Below are 26,540 nucleotides of genomic sequence, written 5' to 3' on the forward strand. Positions count from 1 at the left end.
ACTCCATCAAAGTGAAAAAAAACTTTAAACTTTACAGCAACTACAAAGCTGTCTAATTTATACAGTTTTAGTTATTGATATAACTATATATATAGAGAAAGATTTTCATTGTATTTCTCGTTCATTTAACCAGATAATTACATTGAGTTACAATATGCCATCTGCTAGGGAGAGGGCAGCAGGAAAAATAAAAAGGTTTCATCATAAAATAATACACAAATCGAAGACAAAACAAACAGACACAAAACATTCAGGCATCAGGAGATAAAAAAACAAATAGATTCATGGTAAATAATGGCTCTTTTTAAAAGCAATATCATTGTTCTATAAAATCTGATTAACATATTTTTCGATGTGCCAAGACAGGGTAAAGATTAAGAAAGTTAAGTATGGCTTGTAGCTCATTCCAGGCTTGCGAAGCGTGAAAGGAAAAGGCAGATTAACCCGGCTCTGTTAGAGTGGTTGGGACCATGAGGAGAATTTTCTCTGATGATCTAGTGTTATGGCCCTTGAGGCGACACTGTATGCCTGCATTGTGTAAGAGGGAAAGAGAAGAAAAAAAACCCCAGCAAGGATAACCCTTGCAGAGGGCAGCATCAAGACCAACTGTCTGCCTTGGTCCCTCAGGATAGGATAAACTGTTTGTGAGCGGGGTCAGCCGACAGAGTCATGAGGGGAAAGGGGAAGGTGGGGTTAGTACTCGTATCAGAGTTAGCTGGAGAGAAGAGAGACGTGAGGGAGCGAGGGAAAGGGGGGCTTCAAGGCTGGCTCAAGTCTCTCTCGGCTAAACACACACACACACACACACACACACACACACACACACACACACCTATTGTCCCGACGTTTCCGCAACTGCAGACTGAGGCCTGACCATCCACAGGAAGGTAAACAAGCTCTTATCAGTGCTCTGCAGGGGCCTGCACTGTCCCCTGGCCTCTCACCCCGGCATACTACACATTACACACTGCGTAGTACACACTAGCTTCCTTACCGTGTCACCTCCCTCTCCCCCAAAGTCTCCAAATTCTATCAATTGCTGATTAGTCTTGTCAGTTTTATGGCCTTGGAGTATTTTAGTGTGAGTGAGTGTGTGTGTGTGTGCTTGCGTGTTGGGCATTGCTCCTTTTGCTTGCTGCAGAGGTTGTGAGGATTTGATCGCTTGTCTGGAGACAGCTTGTCTTCACACTAGCTCTGTTTACACCTCTGGGAGCCATTTGTCAGTCGTCTCATTGTGTCGGAAGTCAATGGAACAACAAATCCAATGGTGCATGGAGGGCCTATGGCTCACTTACTCAGTCATTCTCTCCCTCACTTCATGCCCTGTGTGCTGCTAGTCTTTGGGCATTTGATATTCTTTGATGCCGACAAACATGCTTTTACAGATCATTCCGATTCTGTGAAGACAGGCATGAAATGAAATGCATCATTTCATGTTGCCGCTCATGAATAGTGATCTGTTACTGTATAATCCAGATGTGATCACAAACAAGGTATAATTCATATGTTCCATTCACTTATGTGACTGGCTTTTCTCCTCAAACTGAGTTTTAAGTAACAAGGTACACTTATTAACTAGTGAGATGTTGTTTATTATTGTGAGTATATTAGTCATTCTTTACTACCTATAAGCACCTCATGCTGCATGCCTTTTTCACCAGAAGCCTATAATTAATGCTTAATAATGGTTAGTTAGTTAGTAAGTACACCTGAATTAAACCCATTATATAATTTGTTCCGTATGGGGCCGGTAAATAAGTAATGGCTAATAAGTGTACCCTAGAATTAAGTGTTACCAAGATTTCTACCCTTAAGGATCTGATTTACTGCAGAGGTGTTCTGGAAGAGCACTCGCAAAACTCAATCATCTGACTGTTAAAGTAATGAAAGCATTTTGAGTAGCAGAATTGTTCAACAAATGTTTTTTTTTTTTTTCTTCCCTCCAGAGTCTGTGAAAAGATTATTAAGTACCCTGAGCATGACTTTGGGATTTGTTGTAGTTTTATTACCAGATGGGGAGAAAAGTCAGACATTTCAAGATCCTTTTTTTTTCTGAGTCTGCTTTTTGATTTACCACAGTAACAAGAGCAGATTAAAGTAAATCACATCTGAAAGGGTTTGCTTCATATCCAGTGAAGATTCACCCAAACTCTGTACTCTTCAACATCAAATCAAAATTCACTCACTCTATCACACGCGCGCGCATGCACACACACACACACACACACACACACACACACACACACAGTCAGACATTAGAGAGCGATTTCACCTCTCTGACAACAGACTAAGCAGTGTGACACCTGAGTCAAGAGGACAGTTGCCTATCTTGTCCACACTGTACCTCACTGCCCACTACTAGCATATAAAATGCTATAAGCTGGAAACACAGTGGCACCTAAACCAAATCCTCAGCACTATGCATGTAGCCAAGTCTTTGGTACAGTACAATTCTATTTCAGCATTTCACTAAAATGTAATGGGGAGTAAATTTAGATTCACAAAATGGAGATTTTGTTGAAAATCCAAACAAATTGTTGTCTTGCCAAGGTTATATCAGCCTAATGTCTGCAAGCTCTTTGCTGGTAATATGTTGTCTAGTAACTTTGAAGAAACACACTAAATAATCTATGCAAAGCAGATTGGGTACACAAGTAAAAAAAAAAAATGTCTCTTTTAAAACTTAAGAAAAATTCATAACAAAAGTTTGACTGTTTTATGCCACAAAACATTACAGCATGCAACATTTGAAAACATTTTGGCTGAGAATATTTTGTGTGAGAGTATTTTGCTTGGGGACTCTCATCACAGAAAAAAAAGCCTTTTTTGTTGACCTCTTGAACTCTGCCAGTCCCAAGGGTAGGTTTGTCATTGCTTCGCAGCCAAGCTTTGTTCAAACCCACAGAACTTTATTTTAAGCTCTACTGGCAATCCAAAGGTTTCCAAAGTTACCAAATATGTCCTGCTGAATCACAGGGAAAGGTGTATAAAATGATACACAGCACATCTCAGTATTGTCTAAATGATGTAATTGCGCAACCATAAAACAATGGCATCTTGGGTTTGAATATTTCCCTTAATAAAAACATGATACAGCTTGAATCAAGTATTGTAATTAATAGATACAAAAAATGTACTCCACATGGTTGCATAACATAGAAGTTTTTTTTTTTTTTTTTTTTTTTTTTTTTTTTTACAACTTTAAAGGCTCTTAAGGCAGAAAAATCAGAGTTCAAGGGGTTAACTACTGAATTAAATAATTGTGAAATGATGTGGTATGGTGTGAAATTAAACTATTTTTTAATTTTCCTTCATTGGAGCCCTCCCACAGTGAGACCCTTTGTTCCAAAGTTATTGGTAAGTCAGCTGGAGAGTCAAATTTTCCCTCCAATTTGTCCTAATATGCAGGTGGTTTTCCTTCATTTGTGCAGACCCCTGAATTGGCCATGGGCAGACAGACCCAGAGATAAGAGCACATAATACCATGCCTTATCTGAGCAGACAGCAGGCATGTTAACTTGGGCACAAGTGGTCGCCATGCTGACGAGGCATTTATCTCACTCACTACTAATGAGCCGTTCGATGCTCACGCCACTGCATGCTGACCAGCCTGGGCCAGGGGGCACAAGACCTCACAGTCACCAGGAGACGATGGTGAGGGCAAATCCAGGCTAGGACCACCTCACATCCACGGCTGTATCATGACCGCCATGCTAAACTGACAGCTTCATCATTCAGTCTCAGTCTATCTGCCACTGAGATGATTCTAAAATACCTCTTGCTTATTTGCCATTGTATTATACCACAAAACCTTAGTGCAAAGTAATAGAAACACTTCCTCATTGAAAGGCAACTCTATAAAGATAAACAGCTATGCTTATTTGGGAAATAAATGAGAAAAATCACATTGTATAGATATGGAATGTGAAATTGTGTTACAACGACATGGATTCAGTGTTTTGATTGTCTACTGATATGGATTGTGGATGTTTGTGTTCAAATGTGTTTTAATAATAATAATAATAATAATACATTTTATTCAAAGGCGCCTTTCTTGGCACTCAAGGTCGCCGTACAGGACACATTTAAAAAACATCAGAACACATTTAAAAAACATCAGGACATTTTATGATTATGTGGTGGTCTAACTGTATATTCTGTTTACTGTGGATCCCATGGTCTTTTTTTTTTTTAATGGACCAAAAAAATTCACCTCGTGGGGTAATAAAGTTGATCTGAATCTGAATCTGGATAAGGCACTCTCTGATTATGAGAAAGCATCTGTTTAATCTGTTTGCTGGGATGTGATGTGCTCTACACTGTTTTGTGTGTATCACAACTCAAAATTGAAAACAGTCACATTACAGTAATCTATTGCTATATTTTTTTCCTATAGAAATATTGCGACACAACATCATTCATGAGCCACATGGGTTCCTAGAACCATCTTCCTAGCAGATCAAGCGTTAGCTAGTGTAAACCCAATAGGGACAAACAACAAAGGAGAGGAACATAACACACTAGTGAGGCTCCTCCACACTGCACTCTGTATTCAAACAGAGGAAAAGCAAGGCAGTCAGAAATGGATTGTTATTTGGGAGGGGCATAACACAAGGAGATAGAAATCAGTCTGAGGGAGCGACAAGTGGTCGCGTCTCCCTACCACCCAGTCTGACTGCAGGCAGAGCCAGCCCACTACAGCGCAAGAGGGGAAGTGGACTATTTTGACTTGACGCCATTTTTAACATGAGCATTTTTTTCCCCCTTTCTGTTTGTTCCTCTACAGGCCCTCTGAGAAGCCTTTGTCATCTCTTTCCTTTTCTTGCTTTTTATCTCTCTCCCCCTATTTCTTCCATCTCCCTGTAGAACAAAATTTGTTTCTCTTTTTTTAGACGTGCCTTTTGTGTAGACATTTTTCTGTGTCATTATTTTACTTCCATTTCTCTTACTCTGTCTTTCCCTTGCTCCTCTCTCTCTCTTGCTCTTTCAGTTCCCTCTTTACCTCCTTTTACTACCAAATGCCTTCTGTGCCGCTTATTTGTCATTGGAGAGTTTCATAAGTCTGCCCCATCCCCACCCCACTTCAGTAACAGTCGCCCCCAGTCGTGATTCTCCATCAGCAGTCTCCATCGTGGCTTCCTGAGGATACAGGTCCCAGTGGTGGCTCCCTTGTCTGCCACAGAGCTAGCTCCTCCTCTGCTATCACTATTGTACTTTTCCCACTGCCCATGGCGACTCTGGGGTAGGCAGAAGTGCAGCAGGACGCCTGGCAGTCAATATCATGATGCCAGGCTCCCACAGGGAAGCCTGCATCAGCAGGGGGCATATTAAACATATTTTCCCTGTCAGGAAGAACTGAGAACACAGTGGAAAAAAACACTAAATAGAAAGAGTTCAGCTGGCCAAATACAGCACACCCCTCCGCAGTCAGCTACAGTGATAGTCCTGTGTACTTGCTATTAGAAATCAAGAGCTCTGAAATTTACTCAATCACACCTCTCCTGCTGTACAGCTAGAATTTCCATGCACAGTAATGAGTTCTTGGGAAGACTAGAGTTCAAGACTGAAATCCTGTGAGAGCCAGTCAGCTAAGCTACAGTGGAGTGTCACAACTGATCCTGGGAAAACATTTTTAACCCTCTAGATTTCACAACAAACAGACACACTTTGTCTTCCAGTGATTATCTAGAACCGGTGGGGTTATATTTTTGACATCCTGAGGGACCCTACACACTAGTCAAATAACTGCCCTATAGAGTGAAGATGCTGTATTATGCCTGCAAGGAAATGTATTTCACACACAACAACAACACCACCTGTAAAATCAAAATCCTTTCCTATCTCTTATGATATACACAAATATGACACCTTTTTATTCCAAAGAGCTGCTGTGATGCACTGTATTTTTTTTCTGAGCACTTTCCAAGTACCTCAGACTTTTAATGAATCTTTTTTAGCTTTCAGGGGAACAGGGGAAACATCCTTTGCTTGGTTGATGATAAAAACTACATTTACCTTTCACAGTGTCACCATTTAGCTTATTTACAGGTAGAATGCATTTACATTGCTAGATCACCAACATTTCAGCAACCAGTAATTTGTAAGGAAGTGCATGGAGCCACAGAAGTCTGACAACTGACGTAAATCACTGAGTCAAGGCTGGGCAAGATGACGCCAGGTCACTGTGAGGAAGTGAGATTGAAGCGCCTCAAAGTAGCAGAGTGTACAGCATGGTTCAGAGGACAGGGCTGGACCGCGGCCCGAGGGGATAGAGATGTAGGTCCATTTGCCACCTTGTAAGGATTAGAGTTTGAATTTGATATGGCGAGCCAAACTGCCAGTACAGGAGGATATGGAGGGAAGATCACAAACCAAACACCAAATCTCAAGAGGGTCCACATGTTTGTGTGTATTTTGTGTGCCTGGAGTGGACTGACTTTTTAACAAATATTACTATCAGTAACCAGCTAAAAAAAAAAAAAAAGAACTAAACCCGTCAGTGCTCTGTATATGACCAGATATCGTTTATCTGCAGCTGCACACATTTAATCTCAACGATCTATTTCATATTTGCTGTCAAGAGTAATCTATAAAACACTAGAGAGACTTTGTACTTAAAACAGTGTTCTTATTTGGCTTTGAGAATGAGATGAAGTCAGAATTGCAAACTTGTGACAGGACAAAGTTAAAACAGAAAGTATTGGCTAAAGTCAGGAATAGTCCAATGTCTAAGCTTATACACTTCTGGACCACCAAACGTCCTAGCATGAATTCCAGTGACTGAAGAAATAAAGACTGACAGACTTACCTGAGACTGAAACGGTGGTGCACAGAAGCAGGACTACGAGTGCTATATGACCCTCCATGTCTCTAAAGTTTGGGTTTCAGGTCTTGGTTTGAGTGGAGTGGGTCTCCAGTTGGTATGTAGGTGCTCTGGCGGTGACTGTAGCAGTGACTGAGGTGGTGGACGAGCAGACAGTTCCAGTCTTGAAGACTGTAAGGTCAGCTAGAAGAGAAAGGCGGAGAATCAATGAAGAGACATGAATGGCTGACGATGACGTGACCAAATGCAGATCACTCCACTGCTACACTGAGCATGTAATATAGGTTAGTACGCTCAGTTTACTATGCAAAAGAGAACACCGAATGCAAATGCCAGGCAAAGAATATGATAGAATATTCATCATCATGCTCATTATGTTACTCAAAGCGCATTTTAAAACCTTATCCTCCCGAGAATGAAAATACCGAGATGTATGTGATTTGATAATTGCAACATCTGTCTCTGTGTCTCTCAATTCAATTTAACTCAATTCAACTGATTTCAAACAGGCATTGAACAAACATACAAAAAAAGATAGGGACAACACAATTGAAACAGTATAATCTATTTATGTCAATACAATTCTAAACAGATACATCACTCTATACAGTTTATCTAATGATAAATGTTTGGTTTTCATTGTTTCTGTTTGAATTATGACATGTAAAGATGTATTTTGCAGCTACCGTGGCATCATAATGTATTTCTCCAAAAAATTAGTTGGACTTTGTCATTTTGTGGTTTATTTTTAAAGCTGAGGTGAAGTTTAGGAAACTGATGTGTTGATATTTTGTGCAGTGCAAGAGGAAATGCAGCTCTGTCTCCACCTCTCCGCTGGTGCAGAGTGAGCACAGGCTGACCTCTCTGGGCAGCACGGCCGCCTGTGTCAGCCTCTTCCTACAGCCGGCCTCTGCTCACTGCGTCTGGATCCAATCAAGGGTTTTCTCAGTTGAGGCTCAGTCACAACAGACTGCTGTAAGATCTGCAAGTTTGTGTTCTCTATTTAGGTCTGCAAATGTTTCGAATTTACTTTGGGATTTTATTAGTTCATTCCAGTGTTTTTTTCTTACTCTGTTTTGTGTTGGGTAATAATTTGGTTTGGCAAGGAAAACTGAGGGCCATCTTGATGGTTTGTCATGTTAGCTGGTGTGAGCTCCAGAATCTTGAAAAAGAAGTTGCTGCTTGCACAGTATAGTCAAATAGGTTTCTCAGAAATATAATACCATAACTGTGGGAGATAACCATTTGGGTACAGAGATTAAACAGCCTTTATGCAGGCCTAGCTCTTTATTGTGTCTTAATTATAAAAATACCTGACGCATGACTCAAGTAGACCTTATCCAGTGTAATAATTAAGACCAGATTATCGGCACTGGTCAGCTACAAGGGCTGCTGCTCTGCGATAAGCATTTTTCCCCCACAGAAAGTCAGAAATCAGAGACAAAAAGAGACAAACGCTGCTTAAATTTTGCGGTCAAATCTGTTTGTTCCAAGGGGATCAGCTTTTTTTTTTTTTTTTTGTCTCTCTGGGAATCTGAACTCAAGGGTTATCTTGTGGTCAGCAGCCATAACTTCTGGTCGTCTCTGTCAGGAAGCACTACGGCATCGCTCTCTTTATGTAATATCACAATGCCAAGATCTGATAACAGGCAGACCGCTTATGTTATATGATTCGTATAGAACTGAAGGAAAAGCCTGTGCAAACTGTTTATGCTGCTCCAGAGGTAAACAAAGGCATTATTTCCCTGGACTGGAGCTCCTATGCTTATATAGCCTATAAAAATAAATACATAGGCCGAGATAAATACAGTCATAGTCTACCTATAAGGTGAATAGGCGACAATAGGTTTCACTGTATCAACCCTATAGCCTACAATTACTAAAGGGGCTAATCTAAACAAAATAGTTGTTACACAGATGGAGAAACGCGTTAGGTCCAAGTGGTCTAAAAAATAATTATAATCAGGTCTATGGCTTTCTATGAAAAAAGTCGCATAGTACGAAGCTATTAATTAAATCATTTGAATAATTAATTGACTTTCTGGGCTGCAGTTATAAGACATTAGCCACCATATTCTGACATTTTTAAACCCACTTATCACTGATCGAGAATTCAAGGAAATAGCAAAGTCCTCTCTCCCACATAAGAGAAACAGACTAAACTAGGCTGCCCGCTGTCCTATGTAAAAGTCAAAACAAGTGGTGAAACACAGAACTTACTTCTAAAACACGCTGCCTCTCTCGATTTAGCTTTATAATCCACGGACGCCAGTGTGGCTGCATCCAGCTTTTGAAAGTTTCTGGGCTGTTCTTGTCTGGGCGGGCGCAGATTGACTCCTGCACCCCTCCCACATTCTGACCTGAAGTTATTAATAAGCGCCGCTCCTGTCAAAGCGGCGTCTGGCCTGCTCAGCTCAGCCTGCAGCCCCCTACAAAAACCATCATGGTCCCTGCTACACCCCTGTAAGCTTTAGAAGTTAAAGTGTGCCCGTCACTGTGACTTTTTAGTGACTTTATCGCATTTTATTTAGCGTCAGAGCATCAACCATAGGCTATGCACTTTGCAAAATATTATCCAGGGCCTCATTTACCTTCAACACGAAAATCAAAATACACCTGCACTCAGTTAAATCTTTATTATAACTAGGTTCTCTCATGACGTTGCATATGTGTCACCATAATATTCTAGTAGAGGGACTTTGCTTTGCTTGTGAGGTGAAGATAGGCAATACTCACTGCCTATCTTCACTACTTGCCTATTATTATTTTTTTTTTTTTTAATTGGCGCAGTACATTCCTATACCGACTTTTAGGTGGCACTTATGAATCCATTAGCAGCCTACTGCCTTTCACAAGCAGTATAACCCATCACGTTTGCCTACATACTGTGAGCTGTGGCTCTTTTGCCTCCTGGAAGAAGCAAGATGCAGCTATGGGCCTGCAGAGCCAAGTAGTCCCTTACATCTTCCAGTATAGTGGCTGTGTTACTGATGATGATGGTGGTGGTGGTGGTGATTTGTTGCATGTCTCACTGGTAAGCTTTTGGTACAATTAGATACAACGACCCCCTGTGGCGAGTGTGCATCAGGCTTTGTAGTGGTGATAGACTACAGTGGTCAGGGTTTATTTCCATAGACAGCAATTGCATAGGCATGAGAGAGGGCCCTTACAAAGACTTACACTGACCCGAGTAGCGATCAATGGCAAAACAAAATTAAGTAGACTGTGTTCAAATGAAATAAAACAAAACAAAGCACAAGACAGATGATGATGAAAACACAACAGGCCTGTCGAACCCAGCCTACCTGGTACTTCAACTCTTGATGAAGATCATTAGGGGCTGGGAGGTAGGGGTCTTGGGTAGCTCAGTTCAGAGGAATTCTCCAACAGGACGGCTGAGCATGCAACATGCCAGGACAAAACAGGATAATGAAATGCACAATCACAATGAGATAACAAAATAAGAAAAAAAAAAAAAAAAAAAAAAACTTGAGGCAGGACGACAGGAGTTTAGCTGCTACTGTACAAATTTTTCATTGTCTAGGTATAAGATTTGTATCTAGTCAGTTGAGAGGGTGAGTGAAATGTAGCTGACCAGAGTCTGAAAGGTCATTTTAATTTAGTAGCATCTCAACATGCACCTTAACAGCTATTCAAAACTCAGCATGGTGAACTCAAATGAAGGTGCATTGCATATGAAATAATAAGGCAATGTAAGTTTCAGTTTTAGTGACAATAAAATAATAATAATAAAAAAAAAATAGGCTTCCCAGTCTGCCTGACAGATATAGTTTGAGGGGCAGAGGTTCTCAGTTAGAGCGGCACACTATATCTAGCCAAAAACTGTGCCCAATATTGGGTTCGTTGACACCAAAAGGAAGGGAGGGCAGAGCAGTCATAAAAGGCCAAAAACAAAGGATATGAGAGAAAAACAAAACAAAACAGCAGAGTGGAGACAGAATGACAAGCGCAATAGAAGTACATTCAGGGCAGACAGGGCTAACCGGATCCAGATCCAGCACCTCCCAGATTGGACCTGCCATGTCTCCACGTTTAAGATAAATTAAAAAATAACAGCAAATCTGTAAATGTGTTTCATGACAGTTCATAATAAGTAATATGGTGCAATTTGTACTAGTTTCAGTTTTGAATCACTTCTACATCATGATGAAGGCTGCAGCGCACACAAGTCCGTTGCTGTGGGTAGCATGGTAGTGTGTTAACACTTGTCTTGGTGGTTTTTATAAGGCTTATAATCAACAAATAGGAATGAATTGTATATCTGAACTGAAACCTACAGCATGAACAGATAACTGCCTGACAACAGAGTCAACCCAATGGGCAAAAGCATTGATGCAAGCTCAGTTGTTACAAACGATGATGGAGCTGACAGTGATGCTGCTAATCTCAGAGGCTAATGACATCACAACTTTAGTTACGTCTGCATCTGAAATAATGTCAAACATGGTGTGTCAAGGTGATGACTGTTTGGCTGCTCCTCTATCTGAAACGCCTTGAAAAAGTCCCCAAATTTTCAAACCAGCCACAGTAGTTCAGACAAAGAGGTTGCTGATATGTTGATAGCTATCCAGTCCTTGTCCATCATGCAGGATGCTACTTTCCAAAAACTCCTGAAACTGCATGGAGCAGCAGAGACTAAAGGCGGGACTCTCTGTTTGATGACCCTGAACATGCTCACGGAAGTGGCACCCACGATATAAGATAAAATGAACAATGTGCTGGATGTTTTTCATGATATGGGAAAACTCAAGAATCATGGTCCTCATCGAAGCATCATGATGAGATCCTCCATGAGATCACACTGGGATATCATCTGGAGAGACAGTGTAAGACTGCAGCTACTTTCAGAAGAACAATCTGCGCATCAGTGAGGTTCTCTCTCCACGGGATGCTGCAGCCACAGCAAAATTGTGGCCAATGATAAAGAAGGCAAGAGAAGGGAAGATGGCTTCCTTTAAGGGCCCATTTGCCTTCATAGATACTAGGGTTTGACCTAGTCTTGTTTTTAACTGAAGGTTTTTTTTTGTTGTTGTTGTTGTCCATTTGTCCTGCAGTTAGCTATAGCTGTTGTGATCATTTTTTGTCTTTCTTTCTTGTGATAGGATTAAGGATTCCTCAGAGGGAAAAGCTTTATTCTTATGCTACAGGTGCAGACTTCAAGAGTCACTGTTGAGACCTCATGTTAACAGCCGTCCTGGGTGATTTGATCACAAGTGGACAGCGCTAAATACAGGTCCGAATGCACTCAAAACATTTTGAGGACATATTGAGATCCAATCATTCCAGCCACACTTAGAGGTGGACTGGGACACATTTATCAGCAAGTGTCCCCAGCCGTTAAAAAGGCCTGCCTATGGTCAACTGCATCATCTAACTTTTTTTATCAGCCCCCCAGTAGAGGTCAAATGAACTTCCACGACTGATGTTCTTTAGAACGCTGATCCATGTAGAAAAGAAATGTTTGACTGGTAGGCATCATGCTGCAAACTACAGGGGAGCCGGGGGTCTCTAAGATATTAAACTGTCAATATGCAGGGTTTGCACCCAAAAAGGCACTGCCAAAGAAGACAAGCTCAGAGTTTGTGTACTATCTTGGCTTATCGAAATAACAATCCATTCCTCACTTAACGCCCTAGCTTGTTAATCATGTGTGTTAATCAGCCTGATATGTAAATTAGATGACAACATCACCTAGCGATTTTTGGGACAGCCAATAGCAACTTTCCTGACACAGGAGCTGGCAACACTGCTAAGGAGTGACTGCACACTGTGGTGAAACAAAAACCCAGTGGTTGGACTGTTCATCACATAGCTGAACTGTAATTTGTTTTGCACCAAATCAGCTTCACACATATGAAATAAACCTGTCTCCTAAATTACATGACATGAGCGAATTCCCAAACTTATAGCCGGTGAATTTTCCAAGTGAGTCCAAGGGTGGTTTTAAACTTTTCAAATGTGGCAATAAGATCACTGAATTTCTTTTAAGAGAGTTAGAGAGAATAAGGACGACAGATGAAAAACAGTGACTCAACCTGATTTCAATAACAAGCAAAGCATTAACTCCTACTCTTGATTCACAGTTCATGTTACAATGTAAGGTGATACAGGAACAGATGGCTGTACTTTATCAGACTATTATTAATGCTAATATTTTAATTTATATGACTTCTGCAATAAAAAAAAATGCATTGTTTTTCAATGTGTAAACCACTGAAGTGCTTAGATAAAATAAATAAATAAATAAATAAGCCTAACTTCACGGTCCTTTTCCAGATGTGATGAAGTTGTGTTTGTTCTTTCTGACTTGAAGCTCAATCACCAGCTTCTCCAGCGTACATGGTACGATTTGTGTGTCTGGCACAGACTGTTTCATTCACTCACTGTCTGGCCATGGAGGAGGGCCAGGCCACCCATCATCATCGCCATTATCATCATCATCATCATCATCATCATCATCCATAACATCCTCAGCTGCATGGAGGTGGAGGTGGTGGGTGGTATGATGGACCTGAGTTTGGCCATGGTTGAGAACAGATTGAGGAGGGTAGCCAATGCCCCTCTTAAATTTGTTGGCCAGCCCATTTATACCACCCTAAAACATTTGGTATATCACTGTGGAGTGTGTTTTTGGATACAGGCATATACAAAGGGTGTATTTTTGCCTTTCCACCCTGTCTCCAAGGATAGACAAAGGGAAGGCAGAGTGATGTTTTAATGTTTTACTCAGACCGAGCTGGAGTGCTCATAACAGAAATCAAACGTCCTCTTGGTTACAGTGCAGTGAGCTCATGCCAGGGGCAAAATTTGAGGATCTTAAGAATTTTCTAAACTTTCTCATATTTACTTAACTACAAATTAAAGAGAACTCATGAAACAAAAAAATCGTACATACCATCCAAAAAATCTGAATTTTATGAACAGTTAACAGTTTTCTTAAACACTGAGAGGATCTATTGTGGAGAAAACATTGTAAGTTCTGTATGATAGGATAGGATATGTGGGCTCACATGCAGCAGGACTCACGGTGACTGATCTCTTTTCTGATGTCTTGAGGTTTGTCTGGCTTGCCTCGTAGTAACCAACTCATAAGTTTAGTGAATTAAGACCACCTCTCGTTTTTTTTAAGGCAGTTAGCCCTCTGCACAATGTCTCAGCCACCAGCATCCTCTGTATTTGCCCTCTGATTGTATACTGGCATTCATTTTAGCAAATAGTACATTTTTTATGATTTCTGTCTTCTGTCACCTCTACTTCTTGCTTGCTATTCTTAATTGATTTTTTTTTTTTTTTTTTTTTATGTGGATTTTCTGTTCTTAAAAAAAAAAAAAAAAAAAAAAAAAGATTTTATAAAAACCTTGTTGGAAGCATGCTCATGTGGAGACAGGACATGTTGCAAAGGAAGCCAACAGACTTTTAAGGCTTCTTCTTAAAGTAGAAATCCTGCCTATCAGCCGCTGAGTGTGAGGGTCAGCTCTCCCCAGTCGGGGTCAGCGTGGGTCAGATGAGTGTCCTGATGCTGAACAAGATCGAGTCAGCTCTGATCTCACCGAGCGCGCAGGTGAAGCGAGCCAGCCAGGGCCCGACACGGAGCAGCACAGAGCAACAAGATCCACCTTTAGATCAGAGCCCAGCACAGCACAGGGACTCAACAAGTGTTTGCACATAGCCGTCACTTCTGGCCCTTTTCGCTTGTTAAAGGCAAACCTGGAGCTTTCCTTAACCTGGGACCTGCCAGCACCCGTGAAGTTCAGCTTCTGCTTTGTGTTTTCTTTTCCACTTCCTGAAGAACCAACAGTGAAGGGTAGGATGCGCTCCAGGCTCAACCCTGTCTCCTAAAAATTACATTCCCACGCAACTGAACAGCATACATAATTATGTTTAGGGGTAATTGTGTTTTGTCAGGGATTACATTTGTTCTGACGTATCACAAAAACATTTCCAGTCAACATATCTTGTATATCTTGTATATCATTTTAGCCCATTTTGTTACCTTTAGCCACCAAAACCACTTGGTTAAGGTTAGTGAAAGGTTCAATTTAGGCATAAAAACTAGGTTACAGTAATATAATGTTACACAGTCTTGTTTGCAAAAAAATAAACACTTTGCACTGGATTCAAACTCAGGTCACAGCCCCAAATACCCCCTAATGCAGCCTGAGGAATTACAAATGTTCTTGTGATACATTACAAACAAACATAATCCACAACAAAAACATGTCAGTTACTGTAATTGAGAATGCAGTTTACTTGTATGACAACATCATTTTGTTAGGGCTTATTTCTCCCCACTGCAAAGCTACACAGTGGCTGTGCACTGGATGCCCTGCTCTCTCAAATGCACTGAAAATTTTAATTGCTTTTTTTCTTTTTCTAACCATTGATCTGTAGTAGTATTTTATTATAGATTTATTATGTACATATATTTTTATTATAGACCGGTGTTTCTAACAGCCGAGCTGAGATCCCACTGAGTGCTAAAAACCCCCAATTAAATGTCAGCTACATAAAAATAGACATGAAGCATCAGGCTATTTAACCAACCTATTTTATCCCCCACTTTTTACAGGTCCTTGTTACATCTTACAGCCTACATTTAGACATTGCTTTACTGACACTTTTTTTTTAAAATTTCATCCATACTTTGTATAGTTTTTCTATACTTCTAATGTGAACCTTAGCATAATTTTTGTAAGATTATGCTATTGGAACCGTTCATTGCTTGGACTTTGGGCTTCTCTGATCTGTAAATAAATTTGATTTTATTATAGCCATATCCAAAAATGTAATTATTTGTCCCCTGGCCATGGGGGAATACGACTCATCACCCTTCAATGTACACAAACAGATACAAAATCATTACATCACTGTCCACAAATTATTTAGCCTTTTTTTTTTTTTATAGTTCCTGAGAAAACAAACAAACAAAAAATGTTCAAGAGGTTGTCACAATTTATTTTTCTTTCTTCTCTATTGTTAGGGTTTTATAAGGCATCACCAGATAGCTATCTAAGACAAAAGTTGAGCTTGCAATATATATTTTTCCTGATTTTTACTTCTTGTCCCCATCTCCCTGCAAGCCTTAAACTACCAATGAATCTTATGTGAAACAAAGTAAACAGTATAAAAAAAATCTTTTACGAGGTGAACTAATCTTTTATTTTATCCAGTATATTGTTGTTAGGTAGGCTGTTGTTGTTAGGTAAAACAAATATCTGCTGCTGAGAGTCAACAGGGAAATTTCATGGTTTCAATGTTCAGTCTTTGCAAGAAGAAACTGTGAGCTGAATACTTTCTAAAAGATTCTTCCTTTCGTGTTGTTTTATATACTATTGTGTCAGCAAATAAAGACATTTCTGGTAAAGTGCCATGAACGGCATTCAAAATGCTCGATATGCAGCAACAGGACGTGGCTGTATTGACACCACAGCATCTGATTCCTAATAAATACTTTATTTTACTCCTGGAATTGCAAGAATTGTTTTGTTGTTGTTTTTTTTCTGGTTTCATATCGACAAGAACTGCGACAAGCTATTGAAAAGCTACAAGAAGTTTGTTTTTCTGTTTTTATTTCTACTTTGATAGTGACAGCAGAGAGAGATAGGAAAGGCAGCGGAGAGAAAGGGGATGACATGCAGCAACTGCAGACTCAGCTTTGTGGTAGGTGAGCCCCTGATTTTAATTAAATAAACTGATTTATTTTCTTTTTTTCTCTGTGGGACAACCTCTAAGGTTTGAATTCACCTCACTAAAAAATGTGGCCTGTGCAGCTGTGCTGATGGTACAGGTTCTGTGTTTTGTGTCTGCGGTTATGCAACTGGAAGATAAAGTGCAAGTACAATGCTGACTTTTTTTAGGCACTGACACACAGGCCTGTAGCATTGTCTCCCCCTCACACACACACCTTTCTCCCTCTCTCTCTCTACTGTACGTGATGAATAGCACTGCCACCTCCCTCCGTCTTTGTTTTGCACCTTTATTTTAGATAAGAGCAGCATTCCTAGCATTCAAGCAGCATCCCAGCTCACTTTATGAAAGTGCTTACTGACGCCTTTTCTTGATTGACTTTCCGATGGTTACATCCTGTCCCCCTTCAGAGGCATTTTTCCTCTTCCTCATCCCCACAGCGCCGAGTCACGATCAGAGCACTCCTTGGAGGATAGTCCGGATACCTGTTAGAAAGTGTTTGCTGAGCCAATGGGAAATGTTTTGTCTGTGTGTTTGTGTGTGTGAGGTGTGAGGTTCAGGAAGACCTGTTAGGCATCATAAGCTCAGAGGAAAAGAGAAAAGCTGCACTGAACCATGGTTGTAGCCGTGTGTCCTGTATCCTGTTGTGTCTACATACACCTTGACCCTGTTTTCAGAACATGAAAGGGATGTTTTCTGCCATTTGGAAAGCTTTGTTAAGCCCTTGTTTGTGTGTACGTGAGTGTAAGAACTTGATTTTTACATGCCCTTTTATAGATACATAATAAAGAGAAGTAATGCATAGTGTGATACATCATAATACAATATGTACAGTAGAATACAGTATATGCCAAATTAAAATCTTACAATATCAAATAAAAAAAAAACTTTAATTCCTTATTTGTGCATATATTACATTTACCACCCTTGCGGTGTCCATGAATGTTACATTTATGTTACATTTATACACCTTGATGAATGAAGAAATATTACTGTGCTTAAATATAGAGGCAAGCTGATAAATATGAAGGAGTGCATGAAATGCAGGGTGGCTGATAAAAGTGGATAAAAGGACTTCTCAGTAGAAAAAAAAAAAAAAATGGTAACAGCTTACAGATGTGCCTGCTGTGGCCGACCTGCATCAGTTACTCATTGTTATTCATTTATTATAATGGAGCCTATATATTTTCTCATAAACTTTAGGTTCTGTATACAGCAGAGGAGTGAAGAGAGGTGGTATTAGTTTTGCAAAGTGCAGGTTGTACATGTAAGGTTAAGACGTGTTATGTGTGGGTGTGTGTACCCCTGTCTCTCTGTGTCTTTGATCACGTGAATGTGATCTATACGCATCATCCTCACACTCAGGTGCAAGGGAACAAATAACTGGTCAGTAATTTTACTGAGTTAAATACTTTTTTTTTTCTGAAGTATTGTAATTAGCTACCTTGTAAATCACATATTATTTAAAATCTCTATAACTATTTAGATCTGGACTAATGGACAATCGTGGACAATTGTGGACAAGTTCACAGTGACTGGTCAGTCGGCAAAGAGGAGACGATTAATCTGGCTTTACTTTGTGCACTATCTATTATATTTTCAAATTTTTTCTCAGTTAGAAGACTCCTATCTTAAACTCCTCTCTTTCTTAAACTGTGTTTTAAGCTATTTTTACTTTTACCAAAGTAAATTCTTAAGCTAGTATTTTTTTTTTTTTTTTTTTTTTTTTACTTTTGAAGTAAAATTTCAACAAAGTAACACATAAAGAGTACTTTAGGCACTGGGCAGCAGTTTAGTGACACTTGCCCTGTTACACACCCACACACATTCATCACAGAGAGAGCATAGACAAGACTTGAAGATACAAACTGATTGATCATCTGTAGCTAACGTATATGTCTGGTGGTGAGTTTAACACTGGAGATTCTCACTGCTGGATTGGGAGTAGCGTTAAGGCATGTTATAATCCTTAATGATGATTTTTAATAAAGATAGCTGGGGAGTTTGTGGTTCCTGTTCCTGTTGTTGTTGCTGTTGTTGTTTTGTCCTTACAACATGGACACAGAAAAATGAAACAACCAGAGACAACGTTCATCCAGTCACGATGTTTTACTACAGTGCATCAATGGCTTTGGCAACTTGACTGAAGACCTCATCCACCGGCAGCTCGGAGTCAATCTAGGCAGAGCGAGAAAAGACAGAACGTACATGACATGATATGTCAAAGATATGGCAGAAAAATGAGCCATTTTCACTGGCAGAGTTACACATACGCACCTTCTTAACGATACCACGACTCTCATAAAAGGCAATGACTGGCTCGGTGGCTTTGTAGTACAAGTCCAGGCGCTTCTTGATGGTTTCCTCGTTGTCATCGGCGCGGCCGCTGGTCTCACCACGCTTCATAAGCCTTTTGACCATGGTCTCTGCTTTAGCGTCGATGTACAGCAGCAGGCAGGGTTTGCCAATCTGTGGTGCAAGGCAAAAGTCTGTTAACTGTTTGCAATGGTCATCCAAAAAAACAAAAACAAAAACAAACAAAAAGAGTTTTGCACTTGCTAAGTGTGATTTCTGATGCCCTAACCTACCTTCTTCTCAAACTCCTCACCCTGCTTCACCTCACGGGGGTAACCATCGATGAGGAAGCCCTTGGAGACATCAGCCTTGGCAATCATGGCATCCTTGATCATGTCTAAGACTGTGTCCTGAAAGCAGGACACAGTACACACACAGGACACACATATTATTAGCAAACATAGCAAACGTATTTCAAAAACTGAGAAATTTTCATTCCTTCATATGTGTACAATATTTGGAGGGCACAGTTAAAAAAAACAAAAACAGTGGGTCATATTTATTAGTATGTCTGCAGAGGCAAAACATTACAGGATTAATATCCAATAAATAATACATGCATGCAAAATAATCTATTCATTATGGTGCTGCCTTTTTGTTGTTATGGTAGGACGTGAGGTTTAATAGTCTACTTTCTCTCACCAGGGGCACCAGCTCTCCCTTCTGCATGATGGCCTGGAGCTGTTTGCCCCTCTCAGAGCCAGAAGCCACTTCAGCACGCAGCAGATCCCCAGAGGACAGGTGGGTGTAGCCGTACTTTGTCACTACCTTCTCACACTGGGTACCCTTTCCAGAGCCAGGCCCGCCTGCCGACAACAGACAGACAGAGTGACCACAAGGTGACGAGATATTTACTGAGCGTAGATTTGTAATGTGCCATGTGTGGCTGATAATATGTTGGAGTGATGCATGATGAGACAAAATGAGACTGGTTGTACTCACCCACAACAAAGATGATCTTGGCATCTTTGATTTTGTCTGAAATGAGAGCATAAAGAAGAGACTGAGTTCACTAGGATAACTTTGTATGCGATATAACAAGGCTTTCTTTTTCTAAAAAATAATATCACTAATAACAAAAGGCTAAATTCAGTAGCAAATTATTTTGGATATGAACCATCTTGAGAGATAAGTGTGGAGCTTTGGTCAAGGCAAGCTGCAGCACAGGATAAACATCCATTTCCCATGATTTTTGCTTCAATGCCCTAAGCTGTGTTGACTGCATGTGCTTGCTCCAGTGTTGATTTGTACCATGTTGTTACTCAAGCCGTGTTGCCATGGAAACTGTTGTTGCCTTATATCACTGAGTGGCCAGGTAAACTGTGCTGTCTAACTGGTCACATAGAACTAAAAAAAAGGCAAAATATGTCTAAATATCACTTGGGCACAGAAATGGGGACAAAAAGAAAAAGAAAAAAGAAAAAATATATATAGCTTGTGGTAGTTGTTGCTTTTTGTTTCCAGTTATTATTTTTTTTTTTTGATAATGTTTGCCCAAAATAATTGATTTTTGTAATAGGGTTGTTGATCATTTGCAATGGTGTAACTATCAGTTATCTAATCACCATAAATATAGTTAATCCATAAGCCAAGCGTTTTTTAAAAAAAACAAAAAAAAAAACAAAAAAAAAACAGACATCTAGTATTCTGAAAAATCGCCAGAGGAGGGCAGTATAGCGCAAGAAAACACATTAGGTCTACTTGTGTCATACATTTTATTTGCATTACAAAAGCTATTTTTTTTTCATCATTAATGATGCTCTATGGTCTATTTTCATTTCAGCACAATGTACTATTTACCTGCCATTGTGAAGAGTTAGTTGAGGGTTTCTTCTTTAACTGAAAGAGAGAGGAAACAGAGCAAAATGAGAAAAGTGTGCTGCATCAGATGTTCTGACAAAAGCAGGCAGACTGTTTCAAATGTAGAGTCAAACATTTTTGTAACTAACACTGTTCAAAACAATATCATTTCCATAGTGAACTGCTATCACAATGATCAAGCTTTGTCTTGGAGTAGCCTGCACTTTGTAGATTAGGCACCCTTCAACTTCAAATGTTTCACCTTGCTGCAGTCCTTCTCTTTCGTCATATAGGCATATACAATTACTATTATTATTAGCAGCAACAGTAGTAGCAGTAGCAGCAGTAGTAGTAGTTGGAGCAGTGCTAGTGGGAGAAATAATTGTCTTATAACACTTTTTGGACAAGTACAACATTCAGCACAACACCACAGGCTTTATTAAGTCATCTGAGACTGACCGCTATTTTTGAAGGTTAATTTACAATGTTGTAAATATTAGTGCTATTAGTGAGACTGTATGATGTTGTGTGACCGTACACAATAAACTCTGACCACTGACACACGGTAATTACAAGGTGAGACAGCATAATAATGATTGATACACAATGCTTTCACTGCCTGTCAAAATGTGTGACACCCCCGCCCCAGAGGAATCTCTCCATTCTACTCTCCATATAACTTAGGGTTCACCAGACGTTACAGCTACTCCAAGGCTATTTACACAATGTATCATGTATATTTGAAATACTCTTGGAATTTTAAAAATATGTATAAATAGTCATTATTTTAGTCAAGAGTCATTTTAGCAGAAGTTAGATGGTTGGAACTATAACCGCTGAGCACAGGTACCCTTGCTGTAAGGTTTATTTTTTCACTTTGATGGAGCGAGGCTAATGACTCCCATAGACTTCAAGTCTTTATGCTAAGCTAACACAAAATGCTACCCATAGGAACTGAACCACTGGATATTCAGAGGTGAAAATGGTATCAAACATCTTGTCTCAGTCTGGATAAGTCAGACAAAATGTTGAAGTACTGCTTTGATACTTCTGGGACAAATAAAATATAGCTCAATAACAATTATAGTCCTTGAATGCTTGAGTGTACAAGAATGCATAACCTTTGTATTGACACTAATGAATATATCTAACGAGGGAGACTTATGGTTGCCTGTGCACTTGGTTACTCTCTCCTGGCCCACCTAAGAATACAGACAGGATAGAAAATGGAGCGAGGTGGAGTGAGTCAGTGGTGATGGCATGTCTAAACAGATGCCTTCACTCAAGTAGCTGCATGCATGTATCACGTGTTTTGGGCTGAAAATGAGTATGTTTGGAAGTGTGCACCTTTAAAAACTTGAAGCACTGGCTCTGAAGGTGATCGCTGAGGCCATTGCTGAAACATTCCACATGAATCTACATGTTTATCACTGTATATTATTAAGACTGATAGCTCCCTATTGGTTAACATGATTAGTTAATGCTTAGCTACTGGTTGGTTAAGAATTATGTGGGCATTGTTTTGACAGTCCTGGTGCAACATCAGTACCATTACAATTCTGTGATCCTGCCATTACTGATATATGTAAGAATTTGATAGTAATCTACTCTTTTTTTTTTTCTTCATTTGAGCCAGTGTTGTTTTGACAAAAGAAAACTACACAGGGCGGCTAAAGCCTTTATGAATTCCTAACCATCATTTGATTTGGGGGCTTCCTACTGCCTTTCTGTCACCAATACGGTTGATTACTGTTGATGTTTGATCATTCATACTGTGTAGGGATAAGTTTGCAGAAATACACCATCTTTGAATAGATGACAATAACACATTTGTACTGCATACAAAAACATGCATGGTTTGTGCCCCAAACTGCATGGGATTAGCATAAGGTGGGCATATCTGCAAAGGGGAGAGCAGTGGGTGCCCATAGAACCAGTTTTCATTCAGATATCTGGAGGTCAGCGGTCAAGGGACTTCTTTGAAAATGACTGTGCCAGTTTCTCCCATGCCAAACTTTAGACTAATTTTGGAGTATTATTAACCACCTTGCTGACAGCCTAACTTGGTAAGAATGTATTCTTTAAGTCATCTGGTTTTATAATCATGTAATACCAATATCGTCACTCTATTTTAAAACTGAGCCCGCTACAGCCTCTGAAAGACAGCATGTCTGGCGGTAGGACTGCACTCTTGGGGGCCCTCTGGTGCCCACGGGGACCCAAGGCAGGCGCTTAGTTTGCTTATGCGTCCAGCCAGCCCTGAGATAACAGGAACTTGAACTGATTCTAAATCAAAATTTTGCCTGTTAGACTATATTATGTCAGCCAGCAATCATAACACTACGCATAATAAAAGTAGATGTATATTATAAAGTGCCTTGGCTCACTTGCAGTGTAGCTGATCACACTTTACTGAAAGCACAGCCAGTTTGAAAAGGTCTCTCCTTGGTCTGATGACACTCTTCAAAAACACATTGTGACAGGCAAACTTCACAGCTTATAACACTTTTCATACCTTATTAAAAATGAATAAATAAATAAAAATATATTCTCAATAACATCCCCAGAACCTGGTTATACTACACTGATGCATTGCAGTGTATTTTGACATTTTCCATTGCAATTATGATGTGATTATAGCAATCTCATCATAACTTATAATATCTAATGTGAGTATATAATGAGTGTTAATATCTTGCAGTCAACAGTTCGACGAGAGAGTTAACATTTATTCTGTTAGCTTATTCAGTTGCACAATATTTTCTATACCGGCTTGGGTTGCCATGGTGTGGGATTACCAAATGTGAAAGGGCCTAAAGAATGTAGAAGTGGCCATTCTGATCCAAAGAAAAAATAAGTCATAGGTTTCTTAAGTTATTCCCTTACTGTGTAATATACACACAGACACTCTCTGTCTTAGTGTCTGTCTCTCTCTCTGTCTCTTTCTGTCTCTCTCTCTCTCTCTCTCTCTCTCTCTCTCTCTCTCTCTCTCTCTCTCTCTCTCTCTCTCTGTCACTGCATGTGCTCAGTGCGTCCTGAGTTCTGAGGAACAAGATTAAATGCAACAGACGGACAGGCTCGATTTCTCAGGTTACTTGGTGTCTCCTAGCATGGATATAAGTATCCTGGTATGATACCCCGGGGAGATAGAGGGCACATGGCATACACTAATTTGGGTGTGCATTCCAACAATTTTGTAATAAATCACAGTATTTGTGACTAATTCACATCCCAGCTAAGGTGTTGTTAACATTAAACTCTTTACATGTATATTCATATCTTCATATCCTGATCACAAGTATCTCTATAGGGATGTGTTGGTATATGTGGTATGCACAACCTTCCAAGAAATGCAGCACATGAGTGAGGAAGTGTTACTTGATTACATTCAATACTAAAAATTTAAAATACAAAAGGATGGAATTGAAGGGCTGAAGGGCTGCCATGTGGGAGTATGGCTTGTTGCTCACTGGCACATATGTCTTATCTAAATACTGCTGGCATACTGCTAACCTGATAAGAATGCTTTGAATGAGGAAGGGCGTAAGAAAGGTGGCAACGCTGTTTTAACTGAAGCTTAAGGGCAACCAGACATTTAAAAAATATATGAATGGCACAGAATGAGAATATCCACAGTGACACATACTGTGAGTGGGATAGCTACACTTTCTAGGATTGAGGCTTGCTCACTGGTTTACCAAGAAAATATGTCCATGCAGAGTATGTGCAAAACTTGTGAACACTACTGACTAATTTAGTACATCGTTTTCCTTGTGCACTAATCCTCATCAGCAATGTTCCTCACACTGATGTTGGTCCTTCTCAGGTGGCTGGCTTTATGTCAGTGGCCATTAACCCCGTGGTCTTTGTAAATGTCATTTGGAGGCGTGAACCTGAGTCAGCACCAAGCCGGTTTGGGAATCCCACCCAGGCCTATTATGGTACCATCCTCAGGCCCTCCTGCCTCTTTGGCATGCTAAACATGTTCTGGTTCCAGTGTGGCACAAACCAAGCATTACTGAAACGACTAGACTTACTATTATGAGGTATGTGATTGACTTTTGGTGTGGCTGTGGCCCACAATACTGTTTGAAACATGGAATGAGATGTTTGAATGGAGGCCTAATCATTTGAGGAGTAATCACTGTGAATGCACATGACTGGATTCTTATTGTCTCCCCCAAAGTGAATCTCTTAAAATTACACAAATAACGCAGCACCATGTAATAAAGTGTGCAACTGGAGTTGCAGTTTGAAAACACACGTTTTACAGAAGCCAGTATTGGCACAAAGGGCACGTCCAATCAGTGTTCACAACTCTACCCATTTAGTTGACCCAGAGAGAAATATTTCAGTAATATGTGGCAACAGGTGCTTTGCAATCATGCTCCAATATTGAAATAGAGAGATATTTGATTCACCACAACCCCGTCCAGTCTCGCTCATTCAGTTCAATGCACCCTCATGTGTTATTGCTGGTTTTGAAACACGCAGTCTTGCTATAAAAAGACTCAGTCAGTCTGCACCTGTTCTGGGATAGCATATCAACCATTCTCAAGAAGCATATGGGGATGGAGCTCGCACTGCCTCACACCAAAACCAATGGAAGTGAACATAAAGTTTTAAACCATAAGCACAAGATCCATTGTTGCAACTTCATTCTCCCTAATCACTACTGGCCTCTGTAGAGCTCTGCACGTTCATTGGGTGTACTGGCCCTTTAAGGGAGAACAGGAGAGCTTCTTGACGTCAGTGCAGTGTGAGTTAAGATATTCACTGTTGTTTGTGAGAGGATGGAGAGAGAGAGAGCACTGTTAGTTGTGACTGTTGTTGTGTAGTGGATGTCTACATGTCGGTTTATCTGCATGTGGTTCATGCCGCAGACTCCTGTTCTCTGCTTGCAATGGCAGTCAGCCCTGAACCAAGTGTGAATTGAATTGCTGCTGGAATCAGAAGCATGGCAGTGAAATTAAGAGGCTTATGCAACCCCTGTCACAAATGACACTTAATGTGTTTAAGCCATTAACAGGCAGAGGAGGGTATTTGATCGTTATTAGTGGTGTTACAGCAGCCGCAGTGGGTGTCAGAGCAAATGTATCGTATGTGTTTGTCACAAGACATTAGTAGGAAGTCATGATATTGATGTGTTTTTTTTTTTAGCTAGAATAAATGTCATTCAGATACATAAATTCCCAAATTTGTATCTTTCTTGCAGTGAAGGGCACTCAAAATCACACTTGCCACATTCCCATCCTTAGGTTTTGACAGGATCTGCACCATGCAGGAATCCCTGATCAGCTGACACTTTATCAACCATCCAAAGCAATGTGTCTAAAGGCTCAAGGAATAAGATGCCACCCATTTTAGCATTCTACTCTGTGCTTCTCTTACTTTCTCTCCCTCTATCCTGTCAAACAGCCCTGCCCACTCTCTCCCTCTCTCTCTCTCTCTCTTTCTGAGATCTTCCTATTCTTCCCTCCCTCTGTCAAAATTAGTATCCGGTCTCTGCCATTTCCTGCTTGTTATTTCTCTATGGAGTCTTTGTCCTCTGTACTGACCTCTCTTTTGCGGTGTGGCTCTAGATTCCAGTGCAGGAGGCTGCTGTCCCTGGATCCCTGTGTGCGTATGAGCAGTCTTTCCTGCTGCACGGCCACCCTCCCTCCCCCATTCAAAGCCTTTTTATAGCTCAGCTCAGCCTGCTCACCCTGCATTGCATTCTGGGTAAGAGGGAGCAAGTACAGGCAGGGAGAGTGAGGGAGAAGGAGAGAGAGAGAGAGAGAGAGAGAGAGAGAGAGAGAGAGAGAGAGAGAGAGAGAGGGAGGGAGTGTGGGGGGGGAGCAAATATGCACTTGAC

At 40.4% G+C, this 26,540-nt stretch overlaps 2 protein-coding genes across 3 annotated transcripts in view; both read right to left on the reverse strand.

Annotated features, from left to right (window-relative positions):
- Positions 1–9,159, reverse strand: part of eng (endoglin) — a 43,838-nt gene extending 34,679 nt beyond the window's left edge. For both annotated transcript variants that reach the window (XM_030066057.1, XM_030066056.1), the window contains exons 1-2: positions 9,044–9,159; positions 6,809–7,006 (exon numbers count right to left, since the gene is read on the reverse strand). In XM_030066057.1, the coding sequence (XP_029921917.1) occupies positions 6,809–6,866 (58 nt within the window). In that variant the 5' untranslated portion in view covers positions 6,867–7,006; positions 9,044–9,159. The remainder of the gene's footprint in view (positions 1–6,808; positions 7,007–9,043) is intronic.
- An 8,243-nt stretch (positions 9,160–17,402) lies between these two features.
- On the reverse strand, positions 17,403–26,346 carry ak1 (adenylate kinase 1). Its single transcript, XM_030065974.1, has 7 exons — positions 26,245–26,346; positions 20,687–20,725; positions 19,829–19,864; positions 19,529–19,692; positions 19,120–19,236; positions 18,809–19,000; positions 17,403–18,709 (listed from the first exon to the last, which is right to left on the reverse strand). The coding sequence occupies exons 2-7, from the start codon at positions 20,691–20,693 to the stop codon at positions 18,644–18,646; spliced, it is 582 nt and encodes a 193-aa protein (XP_029921834.1). The 5' UTR covers positions 20,694–20,725; positions 26,245–26,346; the 3' UTR covers positions 17,403–18,643.
- Positions 26,347–26,540: the final 194 nt, after the last annotated feature.

Source organism: Myripristis murdjan, chromosome 12, assembly GCF_902150065.1.
Source record: "Myripristis murdjan chromosome 12, fMyrMur1.1, whole genome shotgun sequence".
In the NCBI taxonomy this organism is placed as follows: Eukaryota; Metazoa; Chordata; class Actinopteri; order Holocentriformes; family Holocentridae; genus Myripristis; species Myripristis murdjan.

Bases quoted from the DNA above. Each gene is read 5' to 3' on its own strand.
- ak1 (XM_030065974.1), bottom strand. The intron at 19,001-19,119 runs GTAGGTTAGGGC...CTTGCACCACAG, and splicing joins GTGAGGAGTTTGAGAAGAAG to ATTGGCAAACCCTGCCTGCT. The intron at 18,710-18,808 runs GTGCGTATGTGT...CGCTCTGCCTAG, and splicing joins GTCGTGGTATCGTTAAGAAG to ATTGACTCCGAGCTGCCGGT.